The 17,405-nt window shown below is 38.9% G+C and overlaps 2 protein-coding genes across 3 annotated transcripts; one reads left to right on the plus strand and one right to left on the minus strand.

Moving 5' to 3' along the window:
- Window positions 1-857: 857 nt before the first annotated feature.
- LOC137758402 (protein FAM216A) lies at window positions 858-8,209 on the plus strand. Of its 2 annotated transcripts, none has more exons than XM_068534472.1 (7): window positions 858-1,083; window positions 2,498-2,538; window positions 4,352-4,473; window positions 5,691-5,820; window positions 5,902-6,085; window positions 6,643-6,725; window positions 7,869-8,209. In XM_068534472.1, the coding sequence occupies exons 1-7, from the start codon at window positions 992-994 to the stop codon at window positions 7,985-7,987; spliced, it is 771 nt and encodes a 256-aa protein (XP_068390573.1). In that variant the 5' UTR covers window positions 858-991; the 3' UTR covers window positions 7,988-8,209. The 2 variants fall into 2 exon arrangements, with proteins under 2 accessions (XP_068390573.1, XP_068390574.1); XM_068534473.1 differs by having other exon boundaries at window positions 2,498-2,532.
- A 1,657-nt stretch (window positions 8,210-9,866) lies between these two features.
- Window positions 9,867-17,202, minus strand: LOC137758403 (vacuolar protein sorting-associated protein 29). Its single transcript, XM_068534474.1, has 4 exons — window positions 17,118-17,202; window positions 12,629-12,820; window positions 10,624-10,859; window positions 9,867-10,371 (listed from the first exon to the last, which is right to left on the minus strand). The coding sequence occupies exons 1-4, from the start codon at window positions 17,118-17,120 to the stop codon at window positions 10,254-10,256; spliced, it is 549 nt and encodes a 182-aa protein (XP_068390575.1). The 5' UTR covers window positions 17,121-17,202; the 3' UTR covers window positions 9,867-10,253.
- Window positions 17,203-17,405: the final 203 nt, after the last annotated feature.

Here is a 17,405-nt window from a genome sequence, read left to right on the forward strand (position 1 = left end):
CGCAATAAATATTAGCAACTATCATCAATCTCCTTTCAAAACAACAAAAGGGACACTGAAGCCCAGGCTGCAGCAGCGAGCTGCCCAGGGTCTCAAGGTCCCCAATAAACACAACCGCCAGCCCCTCCCTCAGGACCTGAACCTCCCGGCCTCCCACAAACTTCGACATTTCTCTCCTTCTCCCGCCAAAGCCTCACCTTCCCGCTGCCTGCGGGGCCCATGACCAGCTGCGCATACCGAGGCATGGTTGCTCCCCCGGTTCCTGACACCTCCCGCCGCCGAGACCCAGAGGGCGACCACGACGCTCCCTTCAGCCTTCGCGCGACGCCCACTGAGTTCCCGGAACACGACTACAAACCAATTGCAGTCCAAATTCCTTTTGCGTCTTCCGTTCTGCCGCGCCTCTGACTACGGAGTGTCCCGAAGGCCAAATCCCATGTGAAACGCGTTTTGCGAAAAGCCCGGGGAGGGTTTGCGCGTGCGCAGAAGTAGTTGGCTGAAAAAGACGGTTGGTATGCTGGCGAGGTCTGGTTGCCTTGGTGATAACGGACAACCGTAACACTGCATCCCTCAGCCGCGTGCTTTGGTCCTTTATTTGCGTACTGATGTTTGACCTATATGGTGACCCTCGAGATTTACAAATTTGCAGAGGATCTGGATACTGAGGTGGAAGGCACCTTTCGTTTTAGAGGGAAGGTATACTTCCTTTCCGTGACGCATACCTTCCACAAAAAGATGCAAACGTACAAACGCTCAATCAACTAAAGGACTCCCGCCCCTCCCCCAACTTAACTCCAGGATCGTGGATCTGCCCTCCCCGCTCTCCCGAAGCTGTTCGGGCAGTGTCCGGACTTCATCGGAGGGGGCTAGAATCCGGCGTCTGCCTCTTCACCCCCAGTATCGCCCGGCCTGACGCACGCGTGCTGACAAGGGAGGGGAAAGGGGAAAGCTTCTCCCGCACATAGCTCGCGGTCAGGGCACCCGGGAGGAGATGCCCGGCCAGGGTCCAGTGTCCGAGTGGACGGAGTGCAGTTCTTCCACAGAGCCGCCCACAGTGGCCAGGGCCGAGGGTGGCGGCGGCGGGTGAGGCTGCGGGGCCCTGAGGGGTTTGGGAAGATGGCGATCAGCCCCGGGTCGTGATCCCCGGGTAGAGGAGGGGGTAGGAGCAGGCTGCTCCAGTAGGCTGGTCCCCAATGTACTGAAGTGAGAGGAAGAGAGAACCTTTGTTGTGGCCGCGATGGGAAATGTGGAAGCCGACTCAGTTTAGGGGAAGGGCTTCTGAGGGAAGCTTAGGAGAAGGGTTGGTGCAATGACTGACTAAACGCGGTGACTGCGACAGTCGCCTGGGTGCCTCTTCTGCCCCAGGGGGCGCTACGAAATCTGCTGGAAATTTTGCGGTCTGGTCAACGTACTTCTACAAAAAAAGCGTTGGCGGGGTGGGATTGGGGGGTTGGGGGGCACCAAGGGAACAGAGGTTCAAAGAAGCGCTTCCAAGTCAATAAATCATTTCCCTGTGTGTGACATTAGCCACCTTTATGTCAAATTGGGATTCATAATCTGTAATGAGACAGATGACTCTGAATCTTAGAGACACCTTGATTTTAACATTTTCTTCACTCAGTAGTTCCTTTTTCGTAAATCCATTTCATTTTGACCAGGTTTTTACTATTATTTCCTGGATGCTGAAGACAATTAGTTGCTGAAGTTACTGCTGGGGGCAGTACCTCCTCATCCCATGAGTTATTCCCTAAAAGTGAGAATTGCCCGGTGTTCCTCTCAAGCCCACCGTCATGGCTCCTGCTGCACCCATGGCCATCTTTTTTTAAAAAATAAATGTATTTGTGGATGGAGGACTTCTAAAGATGGGATGGGGTTGTGTGTTTCTTTTCTGTTCATCACAGCGCTTGGTGAAGTTCTGGATCCTAGTATCTCAGGGGATCAATGAATTCTTGGTCATTGAATAAATTGCAGGAAGAGGAAAGGGGGAGTGTTTGTCAATTTGAGAAAAGAAAAACTGAACTTGTACAAAATTAGAAACATTCCAGACCAACTTATCAGTTCCAGTTCACCTTAAATTACATACAATAAATTAGTTTATTAAAAATAAAGGAAGAGGGGTGGGGAGGGAATAAAATGAAAAAAAAAAAATAAATAAAGGAAGAAAATATCATGGCTAGCACAGAAGCCCAAACAACTTTATTGAGCTCGGTGTAGGAATTAGATTAGGTGGCTATAAAAGTAAAGCCAAATCTGGCTTAAAGTAAATCCTTTACAGAATGGTAAAAATCTCAGATAACCCACTTTGAAGAAGCCTGGAGTCATTAGGATATAACCAGAATTACAGGAGAAGAATATGCAAGACATTATTATCTGATGGAAACATGAAAAGTAAAAAGCATCTGCAATACTGTCCTTTTTTCATTTAAAATACTTTCTTTAATGCTTATAAAGCTGTCAATTATTACATATTATTTACATCCCTTTTTTTTTTAAACAGATCAGCTGGATATTCTTATTACCAGAATTCCAAAGGTATTGGTGAGTAGAGCATATAAAGCAGATAATATGTATCAATAATATGGCTCAGAGAAGCCAGTTTTGCTATAACTACTCACACAATGGAATTTTTAAGTCTTCATTAGTATCCTTGGTAAACCCACTCTTTAAGATTTTCAAACAACAATCCAGCAGGTTCTTTGTCTCCTGTTAAGATACCTCACATCAAAAGAGTACTTCAAAATCGCAGTGAACCTGAAAAGAACTGTGTTTATAACTGATGTTGGTTGAAAAGGACAGAACACAACCTGGGGTTTATACACAGGTTGAAGGAAAAAATTCTAAATTGTTCAACTTCAAAGAACATAAAATATTTCTCAGTGCTGCTATTTTCCTCTCACTTGAAATAAGGGATAGAGCTGCTGGAGGAAAGAGGTTAAGACAGGCCCCCAAGACCTCTCACTAATTTTTTGAGGGGAGCAATTTCAATTCAATGATATATAAACCTGAATTCACTTTGCTTTTCCTTGGAAAATTTATAGTCCTTACAGTTACCTAGGAAAAACACACACATATCTGCGTGTATATACATATATATCACTATTTTATATACATGTGGTTGTTTTAAAATGGAATTGCTGAATCATATGGCAATTCTGTTTGCTTTTTTTGAGGAACCGCCATACTATTTCCACAGCAGCTGCATCATTTTATTCAATATATTCCCACCAGCAGTGCGCAGGGGTCCAATTTCTCCACATCCCAGCTAACACTTGTTTTCTGTTTTTTTGATGATAGTCATCCTTATGGATATGAAGTAATATCTCATTGTGATTTTGATTTGCATTTCCCTAATCATTAGTGGTAGTGAGCATCTTTTCGTGTGTTTATTAGCCATTTGTATATCTTCTTTGGAGACATCCAAAGTCTATTCAAGTCCTTTGCCGATTTTCAATTGGGTTGTTTGTTGCGTTTAACTATTATTATTATTATCATTATTATTATTTTTAGAAGATGAAACCACCTTGATGGCAGTTTCTCTTTTTTTTTAAATTATTATTAATTAATTTATTTATTCATGGCTGTGTTGGCTCTTTGTTGCTGTGCGCGGGCTTTCTGCGGTGAGCAGGGGCTACTCTTTCCTGCTGTGCGTGGGCTTCTCACTGCGATGGCTTCTCTTGTTGCAGAGCACGGGCTCTAGGCGCGCAGGCTCAGTAGTTGTGGCTCGCAGGCTCTGGAGCACAGGCTCAGTAGTTGTGGCGCGTGGGCTTAGCTGCTCCGCGGCATGTGGTATCTTTCCGGACCAGGGATTGAACTTGTGTCCCCTGCATTGGCAGGCAGATTCTTAACCACTGCGCCACCAGGGAAGTCCCTAAAGCTCTTCATTTTAACACTGCCTCATTAAAGGGATAAAATGTGTGTTATTCTATCCTGAGTCTAATGCAGAATACAATTTCGAAACTATATACTGAAGGCAAATGAATGATAAAATATTTTTGAAAATCTTTAAAGCACAAATCCTGCATGTATATTCCTGTTTAGTATGGTCTGACATACAATAAACTAAAGAAATAAGTTACTGTCAACATTTTGCATCTCAGCTGAGTTCAAAATAATTTTGTCCATATGTAATGATTATATATCATTATATATAGTAAGTATTTATAAATACCTTAGATTTTTGTGTGCTCTAAAACCAAATGGCATATCATAATGTCTCTTCAGATTTAACAGTCTGACTCATACTGGTATTCCAGGATAATCAATGACACATGTAAATAGATGGATCTTAATATTTAATTTGTTAAACTGATCTTTGCTCATGAAATTCACATAATAATGTCCTTGCCTACAGATAGACTCAAAGATGGACACAAAATGAACTCACACATAACCAAGCTGCAAGAGTTATGGAAAACGCCTCAAGTTCAAACAATTCACGTCCCTAAGTCAATGACAGAGACATCTCTTCTAAAGGTATGCTAACCAAATACCAATACTTTATTTAAATACCAATAGTCTTTGTGTTCAGAGCTGAACTTTTTATTGAAGATAAGCTAGCTAGAGAGGAAGGCACTGTAGAAGACAAGTACACCCAGCACATTGTCTAGGAGTCCATAAATATCTGCTGGGTAAACTCATGAGTGAATGCAAGGATTTTATCATTATAGATTCCCTATCATAAGAGTGCTTTCAGGGTTTTATGATACTTTGGATCTAATGTGCCTTTACTCAGGAAGCTCAGTGCCAAGCACAAAGATGCTTGAGGAAAGTTCCACTCTAGAGACAGAAACCCAACCTCATAAAGATTTTGCTCAAGGACTACAAAATTAAAAGCAAGCAAGTAAAGAAAATGGCAATAAACACTTCATAACTGTTGACCTGTATTACCCATTAAAGATCATAGCTGGCAGAAGTACCCTCTCTAGAGCAATGTAAATTAGGGTTACTAAAGATCTGTGCAAACTGATAAGTTATTTCTGACCAACATTTAAAATTTTCTCTGGATTTATTATCCAGTTCAGTAAATCTTGTGTTTGTATGTATATACACATGCATATATAGTGGAGTCTTGCATTTTAGGTGAGCGTTAACTTCTAAAATCAGCAAGTACAGTGAAAATCTTAGTCAAAATTACTTCTATGACTGGGACTTCCCTGGTGGTCCAGTGATTAAGACGCCACACTTCCACTGCAGGGGGCACGGGTTTGGTCCCAGGTCAGGGAACTAAGATCCCACATGCTGCTAGGCATGGCCAAAAAAAAAAAAAATTTACTTATATGAGAGACCAACACACTACCCTCAGTCCGTCCAACACCGAGAATTATTCTTCTGGTGCTAGAAAAGACTGTTTCTAAGACTAGAGTAATTGTGTTGCTTTTAGGTACCACTTTTGAGGTACCACCTCAAACATCATATTCAGAAGGCAAGATGCCTACACTCACTGAGAGGCACATGGGAACTAAGACTCATTGACAGAGAGCAGATTCACTCTTTCCTTATTCTTCTAGGGCAGTGTTTCTCAAACCCAATGGGCATCTGAATCACTTGAGCGGAAATGGCAAACAGAGTCACTTGTACTATTTAAATGGCCATTTCTTTTTTGGCCAAATGAACATTCTATCCTTTCAGATATGGAATATTGCCAACCTCTGTTCTACAATGCAGCCTGTAAATCTTGTTTTGTCTTCTAGCATCCAGACCTCACCTTAGGCCAGAAGCGTTACCTGTGCAGCATTGCTAAGTTCTATAATGCAAACTATCTGAGGACGTTAATGAAGAGGCAGTACATGCATGTGACCCAGCACAGCTCACAAAAGCCAGGCAGGTGCACCTCCAGGTAGTTTCTCACTAGTTCTCACAGGAAACAAGAGGGTGTTCTAACAGAGGTGATTTGTGTGACAGGTATCCCCACTCATCACAGGAGCCACCTCAGTTCTCGTTACTCACAGAAGCAGCATTACCCCTGCACTACATGGCGACACCAGCTGGAGAGAGAGGACTCGGGGCCTTCTAACATTGCAGCTGCATCTGCACCTGAGATGATCATACAGCATTCCCTTTGGCGACCAGTGAGAAACAAAGAAGGGTTTGTTTCCTACTCTTTAAGAGAAAAATGTACCCCTCAATTTTATTTGAGCTAAATGACATTAAATCTTGTGTTCCCTAATATGTTCACTTTGTTAAATTCAGAATAGGTTGGACAAAAAGCACAAAAGAATGCTATCTTATAGTCTCTTTACTGAGCTGACTGGGATATGCTACTGTTTTTAGAATTTTGTGGAATTGTAAAAATTTCGATCAGCTAAAGATATGGAAGACTGCCCTTTTAAATGATTCCCACTCAAATTTAAAATAATACATACACTTCCAAAAGGAGAAGCATATGGTGGCTTATGCGCAGGGGAATACTATAAACAAAAAAGGAAAAAGGAAAAAAGAGATTAAGATGTCTGATTATTCAACCTGCACTACAATCGTTAGCTTTGCATATCAGGGTTAGTACCTCACGAGAGAATTCAGGGTCTGAAAGGGTCTCTTTGGTGACGCCGGCAGCTTAATAAAAAGAATTTGTATGGTCTTCCACATGCATTTGACAGCTGTTCACTGTGCTGGTTCCAATTAAGATGCTTCTCTTTCTTACAGTTTAAAAACTGGATATGCATCTAAAACAAGATGTAAGTCACTGAAGATTTTTAGAAAACCAGGCAGACTGTTCATGCAATCAGGTAAATGTGGAATTCTTAATATATGCATTTTTAAAGATGTCATGCTAAAAAATATTAAACCCAGTATAGTTCCATTTCTATTAGAGAAGACATTAAAAAAATTTAGAATGTGACTTGCTTATATTGCTCCAAACAAAACTAAACATGAAATCGATTTCTGCTTTCATTTAAAAGAACACACTGCTCAGGGACTCCTGCATGCAGGATCTTATTTCCCCGATCAGGGATCGAACTCATGCCCCCTGCAGTGGAAGCGCGGAGTCTTAACCACTGGACCACCAGGGAAGTCCCCAGATAGCAATATTTTGTATAGAATCAAATAGTTAACAAAGGGCTATATCACCTATACCATTTTGTTTAATATTCAAACCAGTGGAAACAAGCCAATTATTATTATCAAAATTTTACAGAGCAACTCAGACAAATCCACATTTGGGAAGGATCAGCATAAAGGATCCTTCTACCACAAGTACAGAATATCACAAAATGAAAAAGGCAAGAGAAAGACTGCTCAGAAATATTTCTCAGAATTGATAAAGTGGAAAGGATTAAGTGGAAGTTAAATAATTTCCTAGTTACTACCACAGTGAGTAGGGAAGTGGGTAGGAAACAGGGAACTTAGGCCTTCTGAACCCATATCCCACTGCTGTATGACAGCACCACCCAGCTCTGCTATAAATACCATACCATGCCTATCCAAGAAATGAGGGAAATGGCAGGGGAGAAGGTAAGTCTGGTTCCAAAAAGAACAGCTGGAGGAAACCACAGATAGAGGAAAAGTCCCCATGGTCCCCCAAGAGAAAAGAAATGAGAAGGAACTTAAGGAAAATAGAGAATACTGAAGCTATAACTTCCCCCAGTCAAAAGATTTTGCAAAACAATGGGAAAATAGGACTTAGTAACAGAGAATTTGCTATACAATAACTTGGCTAGAATACAGTACTGGGCATCTTATTTTTTAAAATAAGAGATTTAGGGGGAGGGGGAGATAATTAAATTTTGAAAATTGCAATTTGTTTTTGCCAAAAGCTTATTAATAAAGTAGGTCATTTTGAAGGTTGTTCTTGTATACAAATCTCAATTTTCAGGATGAAATACTTTATTTCCAAAACAGACATCATAAACTCTTATTTTTTCCTTCAGTTTCTCCAAATGATTCTGAATCATACATGAATGAAGAAAAAAAGGAAGACGATTTGCTAAATAAGTGTATGCAATCAATGTCAATTGAAGAACAGGGAGAACATCTGATGCTAACTTGACAATCTTGTCTTGAGTATTGGTGATGTGCCAAAGGTGGGGGGAAGGGATTGTGGATTGTGTCCTCTCTCTACATTTAGGATAGTATTGTTATTCACCACTAAGTCATTAAGTAATTTTAGTTTGTTCAGAAACTTTTACTACCATGTAAATGGTTTGATGTAGTTCCATGTACCAATGATATTTGTGTAATAAAATGTGTGTGAAATATATGCGTGTAATCTAGCTAGGTACAATTAAAATTTTTCTTGTCACCTAAAACTGAATTATTCTTCTTTAAATCTGACAAATACATTGTATAATTCTTCTTCTGGTTACAATAAGTCCTAAAATAGCAACATTAGAATATCCTGGAAATATTTTCCAGATCAGGCTGAGGAAAACTCTGAATATCCTGATATAGAATAGCATTTGATAGAGGTAACATCCTGGCTTGCTCAATAAATATTATCTGCTTGAACACAACTTAAAAATGGAAATATCAATTTGCCCTATTTTATGAAAATTGCCAAACACTTGGACTCTCAAACTAGATTTAAGTTGGGAATAGTTGTATTAATGAAAGGATTGTTCACATTACATTTTTGCTCTAGTGTGCTTGCCTTCTAAATCTTTTAGAACATTAGTGTTTTAAAATTTTATTTTTAAAAATTTTAACTTTCTTTTGAGGTATAGTTGATGTACAATATTATATAAGTTGCAGGTGTACAACATAGTGATTCACAATTTTTAAAGGTTATACTCCATTTATAGTTATTGTAAAATATTGGCTATATTCTTTGTGATGTATAATATATCCTTGTAGCTTATTTATTTATACATAATAGTTTGTACCTCTTGATCCTCTACCCCATCTTGCCTCTCCCCACTTCCCTCTCCCCACTGGTAACCACTAGTTTGTTCTCTACATCTGTGTTTCCTTTTCGTTATATTCACTAGTTTATTTTTTATTTTTTTATTTTTTTTAGTTTATTTTTTAGATTCCACATATAAGTGATATCATACAGTAATTTGTCTTGCTCTATCTGACTTATTTCACTTAGCATAATACCCTCCAAGTCCATCCATGTTGTTGCAAATGGCAAAATTTCACTTTTTTCTGGCTGAGTAATATTACACTGTGTATGTACGTATGTATGTATGTGTGTATATACACACACACACACATACACACCACATCTTCTTTATCCACTCTTCTGTTGATGGACCCTTAGGTTGCTTTCATATCTTGGCAATTGTAAATAATGTTGCTATGAACACTGGAGTGCATGAATCTTTTCAAATTAAACAGTAGTGTTCAAAAAAATTTTTTTGTTGTTAAAACGTAAAGAATAGGGCACTTAAAAGCAACAGTCTGAAGAATCATTGATGATTTACTATGTCAATATGGTATTCTATTTAGTTAATAAAATCTGAGTCCAACATTATGACCTAGAACGTTGTAAGAAAGAGCTCTGGGGCTTCCCTGGTGGCGCAGTGGTTGAGAATCTGCCTGCTAATGCAGGGGACACGGGTTCGAGCCCTGCTCTGGGAAGATTCCACATGCCGCGGAGCAACTAGGTCCGTGAGCCACAATTACTGAGCCTGTGCGTCTGGAGCCTGTGCTCCGCAACAAGAGAGGCCGCGACAGTGAGAGGCCCGCGCACCGCGATGAGGAGTGGCCGCTGCTTGCCACAACTAGAGAAAGCCCTCGCACAGAAACGAAGACCCAACACAGCCATAAATAAATAAATAAATAAAAATTAAAAAAAAAAAAAAAAAAAAAGAAAGAGCTCTGAAAGGTCATCTCATCTACCTTACCACTGTAACATTTGTCTGCAGTTTCATTTGGCCTCTTATTTTCATAATTTTTAAAAATTAAAACACAGTCTATCAAGAAAGTATAAATGAAAGGTAACTGTTTATTACTGGAGAAGAGAAGAATGTATACAAGAAAATCTAGATTCTTTCTCATCATGCACTACTTTGGTAGTAAAGTTCCAAATATCAACTATGAAGATATTTACAAGGATAAATTTTTCTTAACATGGGACCATTTACTGTGTGGTGGACGATTTTTCATAGAAGTCATATACTTAAACTAAATATAATCTTATAGTTTACAAGAAGCTTAGACCATTGTATTAACAGAAGACGAGATTACATTTTACTGCAAAATATTATAAAAGTGATACAATTTTGTGGCTCTTAAACATTTAATTACTTGAGTTGAACAGGGGAATGAAAAAAAAAAAAAAAAAGCCCAACATCATCAGGACACACCTCGCTTTAAGATTTTTTGTATTCAATTCGTTCTACTTTCACGTCATCTCCAATTAGCTGATACACATAAGTGACAACTGTAGAAGCCTGGATATCCATCAACACAAATGAAGGAATAATGTTTCTGGAAGAAAATATAAATAATGTCAGTGTTTTGTACTAAAAAGCAGTAGCACTATAAATTTCAATTTAGCATGACGATTTGGATTCAAGGAGAAATCTGGTTGTTAGACATATTAAAAAGAATAATCACCAATAGAAGATTGCCAAAAAGGCTATAATTATTTAAATAATCACATTTCTCTTTTATGAAATGTCACTTGTACAATTATTAACTTTATGAAACCCCCAAATTCCCAAATTGCATACTACTCACGTTTCCAAGGCATTATATGCTCCAGTGGCAGAACCTGGATTAATGTAGAATTTATTTTCATGCTCAAATGCTTCAAATTTATGTGTGTGTCCTGAAATAAGAATATCCACATCAAACTGCCTCTGCAACAGGGCTAAGCTGGCCATATCTCCCCATGGAATAACTTGATGTCCATGGATCAAACCAATTTTGAATTGCCCAACAGTTACAACTTTCTGTTCTGGATAATTCAGATTCTAAAATACGAAATAGACATAAGAAAAACAAATATTTTAGAGACACAGAGGTTTAAAAAATAACCTTCTTAAATATTCAATCTCATACGGGTGTTTTACTACAGTGCTCCACAACCAACAAATTTGTTAAATATTTGATTTCTTCTCAATCTCTAAGGCTGCAACGGTGCTCAAAACATAATTTACTTTAGGTAAACTGGAACTTATCATGCAATCCCTTTGTTGAGTTTATTTTTATAGAATATGAGTTCTTTTCGGCTTTCTGTAGAGAATAATTCCCCCAAATTTGTGTTTCCTCTATCTAAGAATCCAAGGAATATGACCTGTAAGCTAGGATATGTTCAAATTATATCCCAGGCTTTAACAGTTACACAGATGGCTTAAAATAATAATGATAGTTAAACTTATGTAGCACTTAGTATGAACCAGGCACTATTCTAAGAAGTTTATAAATATCAACCTATGTAATAATTACAAACAATCCTAAGAGGTAGGTTCTATTATGACCCCCATTTTATGGATGAGGAAACTGAAGCACAGAGAGGTTAAAATAACTTGCCTAGGAGCACATGTTATTAAGTGGTTGAGACAAGATCCAAACCCTGGTAGTATGGCTCCAGGGTCAAGCAAAAAATTTAATTCTTGCTACTGAAACTATCTTTAGCATATCATAAACAGAACCCCTAATATATTTTTAACAAATGGCAAACCTATACTCGAATTATTGACAAGATGTTTGCCCTTTCCCTTCTCATCCCCCCACCCCACTTTTCACTTTCATGCCACCTCTAGTTTATTCAAACTTAACACCAAAAAAAAAAAAAAGCACCAATGAATTTAAATAATTTATGAAAAAGCTTATATTCCCAGGAATAAAAAATAAAATTTTCATACTAGAATCAGGTTTATTAAGCTAGGTCATACAATGTTAGCACTGTCAGGGGTCTTAAAAATCATCTATTCCAATCATATTTACATAGTAGGGAACTAAGAAAGAGGATGTAATTTGCCTAAAATCTCATTATTAATTAATGGGCAAAGTTGGAACTCAGAACTCCTTATTTTTTCTTTAAAGTTAGGTTTATAGAGGTAAAATTTACGTACAGGAAAATTACCCTTTTTGGTGTACAACTCAAGGAGTTTTGACAAATGCATACAGTTGTGTAAGCACTGCCACAGTAAGATATAGAAAAGTCTATCCCCTCCTCAAAACTCCCTCATGCCTGTTTATAGTTAACCTTTGAGATAGGGAGCCATGGCAGGGTTTTCAGCAGAGAAGTGATGTAATCTTACTTCACCTAAAAAGGATCACTCTGGTTGCTACGTGGAGAAAAAACTGTGGAGGGAGCAAGGATAGAGTCAGGAAGCTGGAACACAGTAAAGTGGTAAGTAGCTTGGAACAGGGTAGCAGAGGTGGTGGCGGGTTAAGTTCCTGACAAAAACTTTGTAAACTAAATGAGAGTACTACAAAAAATAGTGAGAAAACCATACCAATTTAGTTAGAACAAGTATGTAATATGTTTATTAAGCAGTCTAAAATCAGTGATTTTCAAACTGTAAGGGAGGGGTATGTGTAATAATTTTACATTGGAAAACTAAAAAAAAAAAAAAGCCAAACAAACCTTAACAGTTGAGAAACTCTGGTCTCAAAAATAAACCTTATATATATAAAAATCAAGAAAAGGAAATATTTAATTAATATATAATCAACACAACAGGAAAAAAAAAAGGAAAGGAAATATTTGGGAAGGGAAAGGGAAGTACATCACCTCATCGAAGTCTCCTCTCACAATATGAACATCACCAGCCAGAGTCTTGAGATAGTCATAACTCTCTTTGGTACAAAGGTTTCCAGTGCAGAGAATGTGCTGAATCTTTCCTGGCACCAGCAGTTTTTTGAATTTAGCTGGCAAACTGTTGCACCGGTGTGGGATGTGCAGGTCTCCTAATACCAACACCAACTTTAAAGTGTCAAGGTGAGAAAAGGTGTAATGTTAAACATGATTTCAAAACAAGATATTCTCCTCCCATAAGTCCTCTTTTAAATTAAACTAATCAGAGATTCCAGAACCCAAAAGAGCATAAGTTATTCACACAGTTCCTATCATGACCATTTAAACAAACACACATATGATTCTAAATCAATCTTAGTTTATTTTGGTCCTAAATAGGTGTGCACACAATACAGGTAATCATTCTATTTATCAAGAATAAAATCAAGCTTTCTAAAGCGATTCATTTAGAGACCTATAAATTACACTCAAAAAAATTGAAAAATGAAAAATATACTACCGGGCCCTACAGAATTTGATATGGTAATTCACATTTCTGCAGTTTTAAGGTAAAACATCATATATTGATTCCAGGGATGTTAATAAAAAGAATGGTTAAAATTATAATGATAGAGAAAAAAAAGTTAATTCTATAATTTACTAGACTGACAACTATTTGGAGGAACAGTAACCAAAATTTACAATATGTGTTACTTAAAATATTAACTATACATTGCAGAGGAATAAAAACAGCCTATGTTACAAAGAGTTTCAATAGGGCAAACATGTGCTTTTGAACTATAATTTTGTTATCTTCTCTTTCCTTCATCATTAGAAATCCTAACTGTCATATTTTTGTCTAGATTAAATTGCTTATGTATCCTCAGTTTAGTTCCCAAACTTAAAATAACAAATCAATCTTTCATGTGCATTACAGCATTAAAAAAAAGAGAGAGATCAGCTAAATAAGTGATGAATTCAGCAGGTGGTGGTTTAGAGTTGGAACAATCTCAGATGACAAAAACAAATTCTGCATATAAATATAAAAGAATTAAAAAATCTCAGTCCTGCAGATTTTTAATTTTAAAATTTCAAGATTTGACATATATACACCATTTAACACAATAATGTCAAAAAGATCATTTAAAAATAGTATTCGCTCTCCAAAGGACAAGAGAGTCAATTTCACCAGGTCGATTGGTATAAGCACCTTCAGACGAGATCTGGCGCGTTCAGGGTGGTATGGCTGTAGACAGCATAAGCACCTTCATTCTATGACAGGATGCTTTCCCACACAGACATCCCATCCATAAATGTACATGCCCTTTAACTGGTTCCAAAGAACGCATGACTATTCTTTAATATTACCAAAGAAAACATTAAATATCTAAAACAGGATAAACAGCAAAGTTTGGCCACTACAGACTTTGTAAGTTGAAATTAATCAAAACCAAAACGTGTAAAATTAAAATTATTACCACAATAAGCTTGATTCATCTTGCAACAAATATCAAAATGATTACAAAGGAAAGAAAATGTTATCGGGACATAAAGTAACTGAGGTAACACAAGGTTACAAAACTAGCTCACTTTAAAAGAAATTATTAAATAAGCTTCTTTACAAAGAGTAGTTTCAGCTGGTATTTGCTCAATGACATATTAATTGTTTCAATCCAGATCTTAGTGGACAAAACATCCATAAAACTAAAAACCACCACATAGTTTCCACCCTCAGTGATAATCAATACAAAAGTACCTGGAGATAGAACAATCTTCATCTTTAGAGGGGGATCCCTTCAGATATGGATTGAAGTACATAGTTAATGTGGGAAGCTGGCATTTGAGAAAAAGGTAAAAAAATAGATTTCTATATTAAAAAAAAAGAACCTCAAACTCATAAATTAAGGGTATATGTCTAATACAGGTTGAAAATGTTTGGGCCTAATAATGAATGAGCTGTTCAATCTGAATGTGGTAGAACGAACATTAGTAAGACATGATACTTTATAATGATCTATGACCTAAATTCTATAATGTACTGTGGATTATGCCCAAGTGTACCTAGACTATTAGCAGTCTAAAGATATAACTATGAATGGCCACACAGAAACTATTTCAAATTAGTAAGGATCCTTACTAGGACTTTGATTTCCTGCAGCTTTTTAAGTTATAGGGGGAATAGTGTCACATAACAAATACCATACTTTGAGCAGTGTCTTTGCCCAAATTCCACACTTTGGACAGTTCAGGTTAGACACAGATTACAGAGTCTTTTAAGACAGCAAAAGATCCTGGAAATGGCAGTCTTGTTAAATTCAAATAAAGAACCAACCTAATCAAAGCATAGGAATTTGGTTACTTCCTATTTGATAGACATAAAAGGGTGAAATCCCAGTAACAGCACCCAACCACCATTGTTAGTAGGAGCTAAGAGAAGAAACTTACTCTGTGCCCAGCCTTAGTGGAATGAAGAAGTTGATTGCAGACAGGGGAATGAAAAAAAAAGGGTGAAACATGACCAATGTTAAAAGAAAGCAACGAAAAGAAACAAACCAAAAAAAGAACAAAAAACTCATCGAATGAATATGCAAACAACTGTTAATGATTTCTGAGTGTTATGAAAGAAAATGTTAAAAATCAGCTTTGCTCAAAACAATACCAAAAGAACCATTTGCTGTACTATTAAATATCTCTCTCTCTCACACACACACACTTAAAATTTTTTCTACTTTTCCTAATCTCATTTGCCACTTTGACTCCCATCCGTTTTGTTCCCTGTTCTGTTTAGAATTTTATAAAACAATTTGGAAAATTCATCAGCAATAGCTTAAATGAAAGCTAACATTTTCTGGATCCTTTAGGACTAATTATTCTTCAAGTATATTGATTTTAATCCTCCTATGTTTAAAATTCTAGTAGTTGGAAAATTATGCTGCAGCTAGGTCATTTTGTACAGAAGATCTAACACAGCACTATGAATACATTATCAAGTATTGGATGTACTGGATGATAAAAACAGACACCTTCCTCCAGCTAAATCTGGACTTTCCCCACACTTGAATTTGCTGCCCATAGACTCTGGATACTACTGTATATTGAACATTTCTGGTCTCTTTCGCCAAATAAAATGCTTTTAATTGTAAAAGAATCGACTAACTCTAAATTTTGCCCAGTTCTATTTCACACGAAAAGTGATACTTCAGTACAACTACCCTGAAAAAGTGTTCACCTCTCAAAAAAACTTCAGAAACATTAATATAGAAATCATGTCAGGTAATTTCATCTTCTCCCAGGGATAACTGTCTCAAAACTACTGTAAACTGGACTACTCTAATCTGGAGTCTGTTTAGAAGCAAAAATCAAAAGTGGGATTAAAGTCTCTAACATACATAAAGAAGCTAAAGAACCAGAGACCATGAATCTTTGGCTGTCACATCTATAAGGCACCTTAAAGGCTGCTGGTCACAGAATCACGATCTTAAAAATGCAATGGATGTTCATCAGAGAGAGAAGTCTCTTTTCAGCAACACATATACCAAGATCATCAGAAATCCTTTTAAAACCGTTCTTCACTTTGTAGGGGGTCAAGGGCACTTTGAAAATCTGATTACCGCTATTAGCCCTCTCTGGCAGCAGTTCCCGAGTTTACACGTAGGCAGGTCTTGGGGTACCGACCTACTGGGGGTGAGGGGATGATCTGGGGCAATCTGATGGACGAATGACGTAAAGCTTCCCAAACTACTCCTTGCTGCCAACAATGGCCCTTTCACCAGAAAAACGTTCCAAAACGTAAAATTTCCAAACCATTTCAAGGAGTTCGAAAACCATTAAGGAATCCTGCTCTAAAGGGTCGCAGCAGCCTGAGGAAGTAGTTCCAGCAACCCTAAAAGCTAAATCCAGTCCTTTTCAGGGCCCACTGCCACATTTCAATGGCAGCTGCACGTTATTTCAGGGGCGAAGGGGATAGTTCTTATCCCCTTTCTCTAGAGAGCAAACTAAAATGGGTAGCGAATTGTGCTTGCTTCTTCCCGTTTTGCCTCCGAGAAGCCAGCTTTCGCCACATGGGGGTGGTAACCGGTGGGTTACCTACTAGCGGGAGGTGCTTTTTGCGCGAAAGGAGCAAGGAAACGTCTGGAAACGGCGGAGTTCCCGTGCTCCTTTCTCTGGGACGCTCGAGGCACAGACCCAAAGGCCTTCCCCGGCTCGGGCGTGAGGGGCTCGTTGACAGAAGCAGCAGCTGAAAGGGACCCTTTCCCCCCTCGGACGTCCTCTGGCTCCTGGGGCTGGGCTGCGAGGCCAGGGCTGGCCGCACCCAGAGGTGGCCGCTCTCTTTCCTCCCTTGTCTTTCCCCAGGCCCGGGCCCCGGCCGCGCCCGCCACGGCCTCCGGGATCGCTTAAGCCCTCGCCCAGAGACTCCCAGCGGCTCCCAACGACGCAGCACCCCAACCGAGAGGCAGGCCTCGGTCGCCGCAGCTGCCGCCCTCACCATCCTGTCACTGGGCTCCGCTCCGTCACCGCAACCGCCGCCACCCTCTCTTCCTCAGACGCCTCGACGACCCGCCCACCTCGCTCACAACCAATGAAAAGAGAAGTCGGCGAGAGACAGCTCTACGGAGGCCCGCGTAGGCTCTTCCCCGCCGTAAAGCGAAGTTGTTCTTTGGGAAATTGTGGTGCGGCGGTGGCCAAGATCGCGAAGTTTCCGAAAGCGCGGGCAACATCCGGGCACCTGGGGCCCTCGAGCTGAGGCGCGCAGAGTGACTGACTTTTTTAGGGA

The sequence above is a fragment of the Eschrichtius robustus genome, unplaced genomic scaffold, assembly GCF_028021215.1.
Source record: "Eschrichtius robustus isolate mEscRob2 unplaced genomic scaffold, mEscRob2.pri scaffold_862, whole genome shotgun sequence".
Taxonomy (NCBI): Eukaryota; Metazoa; Chordata; class Mammalia; order Artiodactyla; family Eschrichtiidae; genus Eschrichtius; species Eschrichtius robustus.

Bases quoted from the DNA above. Each gene is read 5' to 3' on its own strand.
- LOC137758402 (XM_068534472.1), top strand. From the start codon at position 992: ATGCCCGGCCAGGGTCCAGTGTCCGAGTGGACGGAGTGCAGTTCTTCC. The intron at 5,821-5,901 runs GCAGGTGCACCT...TTTGTGTGACAG, and splicing joins GCACAGCTCACAAAAGCCAG to GTATCCCCACTCATCACAGG. The intron at 6,086-6,642 runs GTTTGTTTCCTA...TCTTTCTTACAG, and splicing joins CCAGTGAGAAACAAAGAAGG to TTTAAAAACTGGATATGCAT.
- LOC137758403 (XM_068534474.1), bottom strand. The intron at 10,860-12,628 runs GTGATGTACTTC...TTCGTATTTTAG, and splicing joins TGAGAGGAGACTTCGATGAG to AATCTGAATTATCCAGAACA. The intron at 10,372-10,623 runs GTGAGTAGTATG...ATTTTCTTCCAG, and splicing joins GCATATAATGCCTTGGAAAC to AAACATTATTCCTTCATTTG.